The following is a 5,906-nucleotide window of genomic DNA, read 5'->3' as shown; positions in this document are numbered from 1 at the left end:
GTATATTGCATTATAGGGGTGAAAGTACTTATCGCATGAGCTAGGTGGATGTAGTTGATTTCAGATTTTAAAACAATAAATAGGTACCAAATGTATTTTAATTTATAATTGATGAATTAATAAATAATTTCTTTTGATGAAATGATACTGTGCAAAGGGTATAATTTATATACTATATATCGTTAAATAAATCATGAGCATGAAATAAACACAAATTATCAATAGGATGTCAGTTAGCGCAATATATGTTTTCTCTCTCAGACTGACGTGCAAACGTAGATAAAAAGTCACGGAAAACCATTTTTTTATGATTTTTGAATAACCTATTATTACTATAGTATATTTAATATTGTGTGGCAACTGACAAGGGGGGAAAGTGAGCTTTTTGAAAATTACCTTTCCGCACGAGCCACACTAACTATTTTTTGTCAAACCTCTGCGTTAATCGATCAGTGTCTGGTTAGAGAGTTTACCAATTGCGCTTAAAATTACCACGTTTTGAGATTTCCACTTTACTGCCCACTGGACGGAAAAGGTCACTTTCCGCTTCAACCGTCATCGACAACTAAACTTTCGGTGCAGACGTGACAAAAAAATTATAATGTCGGTTTTATATTTCATTATTATTTTACTGAAAAATATAAAATTTAAATGGTTATATTTATTGAATTGTTTTGATTTTTGAGACAATATATTTAGACAAATCTATGTCATATACTTATTCTCTATAATTTTTGCGATGTGTGATTTTTATCAAGATAACTCAAAATCATAAAAAAAAAATTATTTTACGTGAATGCGTATCTTCTCTATTTTGCATTTTTGCACGTGGGCCAGAGAGAACGCAGTATACGTTTACATCATCTTTAATGCATAATAAAGATCACGCCATAATATTTACATTTTATACCTACATTTTCAGGACAAAACACTTATGTATGAAAACAATCTAAAAAAGTATCGTATAATAATACTTTCTAATTAACTTCCTTGCTATATAATTGGTGTTTGTAATTATAATAAATATAAAACTTACTTCGTTATAAATGACCCGAAGTGATATTTGTTCAGCCTGTGCCCGTTGATTACAAATATTTTTGAACCTATTTAATGCCAATTGGTTTTCTGGATGAGTTTCATGGCCTGTCAGCAGCAAAACTTTCGAAGTGTCGCTATTAAAAACTTTGCCTTTTGCACGACAACTAAAAAAGAAAATAATATTTAAAATATAAACATATATAGGTTCCTCTACTAATAATTACTAAATAACATAATACACTATTACTTAATAACACAACCATTTAGAATAAAATCTACTGTACAGCAAGATCCCTGCAGTACTAACCATGGTCAGCAAAATTTCATTATTTTAAATCTATACCTACCAGTAGCCTGGATGACAATGAAGTGAAAAGAAAAAAATTCTTAAATCGAATTTATGACTTCTAAATCTTTAAATATTTTAATGTAAAGAAAAGGAAGGTAGGTAATTTTTTATATTTAATGTATATAGGTGATTGTTTAAAATTATTAAATTTACCCAGCTCTCCAGGATGCACAACGAATAGTTAAGTGCATTCGACATTGTCGATTTTTCCAGTAAGTATATCCATCGTCGTCTTTGTATTTAAGTCCTGTGCCTCTGGAACCACCAATCTCACGAATAACTTTCTCCATTATTAAATTAAATTATCGTGTTTTATAATTTATTTTGAAAATATTATAAACACTAATAACGCATACTATACGGCATCAATCACTCGTAACATACATAACTGTAATGATTGACGAACGATGGAATAGTGAGGGTTATAATAATCTAACAACATTTTAATAATATTATTAATCTAGAAAAATGTGTACCTATCTTGAATACTGACTACTACAAATTTAACTACTAAGACATTCAGTCATTTAGTATTTAACGAATTAAGATACCTATTACAACTTTATAAGTATTTTAAAGCTTCAGATTTACTGATTACCGGGAAACTAGAATGTTCATTTCTCCGTTATTATTTTAGATTCTGAGTATTTTTAGTTTTTTTTTATGTCTGTGTAAGTAATAAGTAGGGATCGGATTTTATAGCAGGATTAATAATAAAAAAAGGTGGGTAAGTGGATGTCGCTCTGCTGTACAGTAGGTTACAAGTAGGTCACTGTAATGGATGGTGTTAAATTTGAATTCAATGATATAATATCATTGTATAAGAAAAACGATTCTGAGCGACAACGGTCAGTCAGCCTATGACTAGGAGCCTATGAAATAAGTATATTTGATGATATTATTGTGAATAAAGTAATTTATATATAACCTATTTACGTGGAGCATTGTTTTAAATTTTCAATCCTTAGCCATAAAAGTTAAACATTTTATGATATTACCAAGTATATTTGATGATATTATTGTGAATAAAGTAATTTATAAATAACCTATTTACGTGGAGCCTTGTTTTAAATTTCCACGCTTTTTTACCCAACAAATAAAATTTTATTGATATTTATAGAAAAAAAACTAAAAAAATTGAAAACTGACAATGTCCGTTAACAGCTCAAAAAAAGTCAAAATATTTTCAAAATTGTATGGTGTATAAAAAATGCAATTATAAACATTCAGTCAAAATGTCATGTCCCTACGGTCATTTGTTTTAGAGTTACACCAAAAACCAAAATTGATTTTCTCGAAAACAGATTTTGCGTAAAAATTCCCATTTTTCCTTAATTTTTCTTTTGTTTTTCACGCCGCTTTTGAAAACTACTGGGAACTTTTGACCCCCCAAAGTACCAACTAGATTCTCTTTCCTATCAGAAAAGTTATTGTTGAAGAAAATCCAAGCACTTTTACTGTCCTAAAAGGTGATGACAGACACAAAAATCAAAAAAATAAAAAAAAAACCCACATCATTGTAAGATCAATACATTCATCGCTTCGCTCAGTATCTAAAAATGTATCCGATTTTGAATTAAAACAAAAGATCAAAATTGTTATTTTACGCTTGACTAATCCTCATTCGTCAAACTTCAGAGACTCGTAAAAAATATTTCTGGAATTACGCTCAACTTTCAATTTTAATTCCAGTAGGTTTTAAAAACTCATGAGGAACCTTGTATTAGGTTTTTAAGTTTTTTGACGTAACATGCAATTTTTTTCGACAATAATTTTTTAAAAAATTAATAAAAATCGAAATTTTCTTATGCCTATAAATAGCTAAAAAAACTATCAAAATATTTTAAAATGTACCTACCTGGCTACCTATGTACCTATACCTAATGATTATAACATTTTTATTTTTTTTCATAATATTTACATTAATACATGGCCTGAAATTATTTTTAGATTCTGAACGAAGCGATGAATGTATTGATTTTACAATGATGTGTGTTTTTTTTTTATTTTTTTTTTTATTTTTGTGTCTGTCATCACCTTTTAGGACAGTAAAAGTGCTTGGATTTTCTTCAACAATAACTTTTCTGATAGGAAAGAGAATCTAGTTGGTACTTTGGGGGGTCAAAAGTTCCCAGTAGTTTTCAAAAGCGACGTGAAAAACAAAAGAAAAATTAAGGAAAAATGGGAATTTTTACGCAAAATCTGTTTTCCAGAAAATCGATTTTGGTTTTTGGTGTAACTCTAAAACTAATGACCGTAGGGACATGCAATTTGACTGAATGTTTATAATTGCATTTTTTATACACCATACAATTTTGAAAATATTTTGACACTTTTTGAGCTGTTTACGGACATTGTCAGTTTTCAATTTTCTTAGTTTTTTTTCTATAAATATCAACAAAATTTTCTCTGTTGAGTAAAAAAGCTTGAAAATTTAATAGAAGGCTCCTAGGTTATTGTTTCAAAGGCAGATGAAAAAAATTAAAAATCCTTAGTTACAGTTTTTATTTATAAGCATTTAAAGTTCAAATTTTGACAAAATACGTAAAAATCACGAAAACTAGCAAATGATGTTGAGTTGAGAATTCATACAAATTTTTCTTTTTAAATCTAAGATTTGAAAATGTAATATAAGATTACTCATAAGTTTGTCTACCTTTATCAAAAACAAAATGTCTACAAGAAACTTAAATTAAATTTTTATGAGTGTCTGAAATTTATATTTTTACAACATTTGATATTCACTCGATTTCTCATGTAACAATTTTCTTATTTTATTGTAATTAAAAAACGAATGACTATAGATACTTGAAAATTTCACTGAATGTTTATATTAGCATTTTCTATACACCATAAAATTTTGAAAATATTTTGACTCTTTTTGAGCGGTTTACGGACATTGTCAGTTTTAAATTTTTTTAGTTTTTTTTTCTATAAATATCAATAAAATTTTATGTTGGGTAAAAAGTCGTGAAAATTTAATATAAGGCTCCTGATACATCGTTCTAATAGCAATTGAAAAATATTAAAAATACATAGGCACAATTCTTTTTTATAAGCATTTAAAGTTCAAATGTTGATAACATTTATCAAATTTATAATTTATTAATTATTTTGTAGTTAAAATTGTATAAAATGTTTAACTTTTATGGCTAAGGATTGAAAATTTAAAACAAGGCTCCACATAAATAGGTTATATATAAATTACTTTATTCACAATAATATCATCATATATACTTGGTAATATCATAGGCTGACTGACCGTTTTCGCTCAGAATTGTTTTTCTTATACAATGATATTATATCATTGAATTCAAATTTAACACCATCCATTACAGTGACCCACTTGTAACCTACTGTACAGCAGAGCGACATCCACTTATCCACCTTTTTGCCTATAATATTAATACCTATCTGTATTATATAGATTAAATTAGGGAATACATTAAAATAATACAAACAAAATATTCTGTACCGTCACAATTTTTATTTTTTTTAATTACACAGTTATCAATTTAGTTTATCGAATATAACCATATAGATATATATTATAATTTATAATATGCTTATAACAATTAACAGATATAATAATAAAATAAATTATTCTGTGCTACAGATATCATATTTTGATACAATAAAAGTTATCATGAAAAATCTCAAAATCGGGACCAAACTCAAGTTTTTATGTTATTAAGTGGATATTAATAAATAATAATTAATATTTAATACGTAGCTAATAATAGTTGTAACTTATAAGTAATAAGTAATACCTGATAACTGATAAGTGAGTAACTGTTAAATAATAAAGTTTATAAATGTCCGTATGCATAGTAATTTACCAAAATCCAATAAGTGATTGCAACTTTTCTGAAAATGGATTGTACTTAAAATAATATTTTAATATATAACACCAGATCGCCAGAATAATGTGAAAGAAATTAATTGTTCTTATAAGTTGTTATTTTATATTAGTAAATTCCGACCTACCATAAAAGTGTAGAGCGGAGATAATAGGTTAGCAGCAGTACTCAAGCGTTCAAATGATATATTTCCAGTGATTTCATTCAATTTTTAGTAACTTAACAGGAACGTAGGTAGTTACTTTTTCGTGTGAAGGCACATATTGGACTTTCGCTCATTTTTTAGTGAAACATGAACGATTATATTTATTTTTTTTCGTTCCTTTATTCTTAAGTATAGGGAATTTTAATAATTTTTACATACTTGTTAAATATAACAGTATTATGCGTTAAAAATAAACATAATAAATTACCTATACAATATAAAAAACAATAAATCTTTCTGGATAATAGTCGTAGGTAAGTTGTTAGATACCTATTATAAAATGTCTATAATTAAATTAAATGGATGCTCGTCAAATCGTACCAACATGTGACTGGGATCTTGAAAACAAAGAAAAAAAAGCAATTATATAATAATATTGTTTTACACTTTTTTACATAAAAATATACTATTTAATACATATTAAACCTTGTTTATTTTATTATTAGTCAACTTA

At 27.0% G+C, this 5,906-nt stretch overlaps 1 protein-coding gene across 1 annotated transcript; it reads right to left on the bottom strand.

Annotated features, from left to right (window-relative positions):
- Positions 1-450: 450 nt before the first annotated feature.
- On the bottom strand, positions 451-5,302 carry LOC132943890 (uncharacterized). The gene is made up of 4 exons (XM_061013032.1): positions 5,158-5,302; positions 1,541-1,642; positions 1,037-1,202; positions 451-631 (listed from the first exon to the last, which is right to left on the bottom strand). Exons 1-4 carry the CDS (start codon positions 5,214-5,216, stop codon positions 629-631), a joined length of 330 nt encoding a protein of 109 aa, XP_060869015.1. The 5' UTR covers positions 5,217-5,302; the 3' UTR covers positions 451-628.
- Between the last annotated feature and the right edge of the window lie 604 nt (positions 5,303-5,906).

Source organism: Metopolophium dirhodum, chromosome 4 (genome assembly GCF_019925205.1).
Source record: "Metopolophium dirhodum isolate CAU chromosome 4, ASM1992520v1, whole genome shotgun sequence".
Lineage (NCBI taxonomy): Eukaryota > Metazoa > Arthropoda > Insecta > Hemiptera > Aphididae > Metopolophium > Metopolophium dirhodum.
This window is presented reverse-complemented; position numbering and strand designations above follow the sequence as displayed.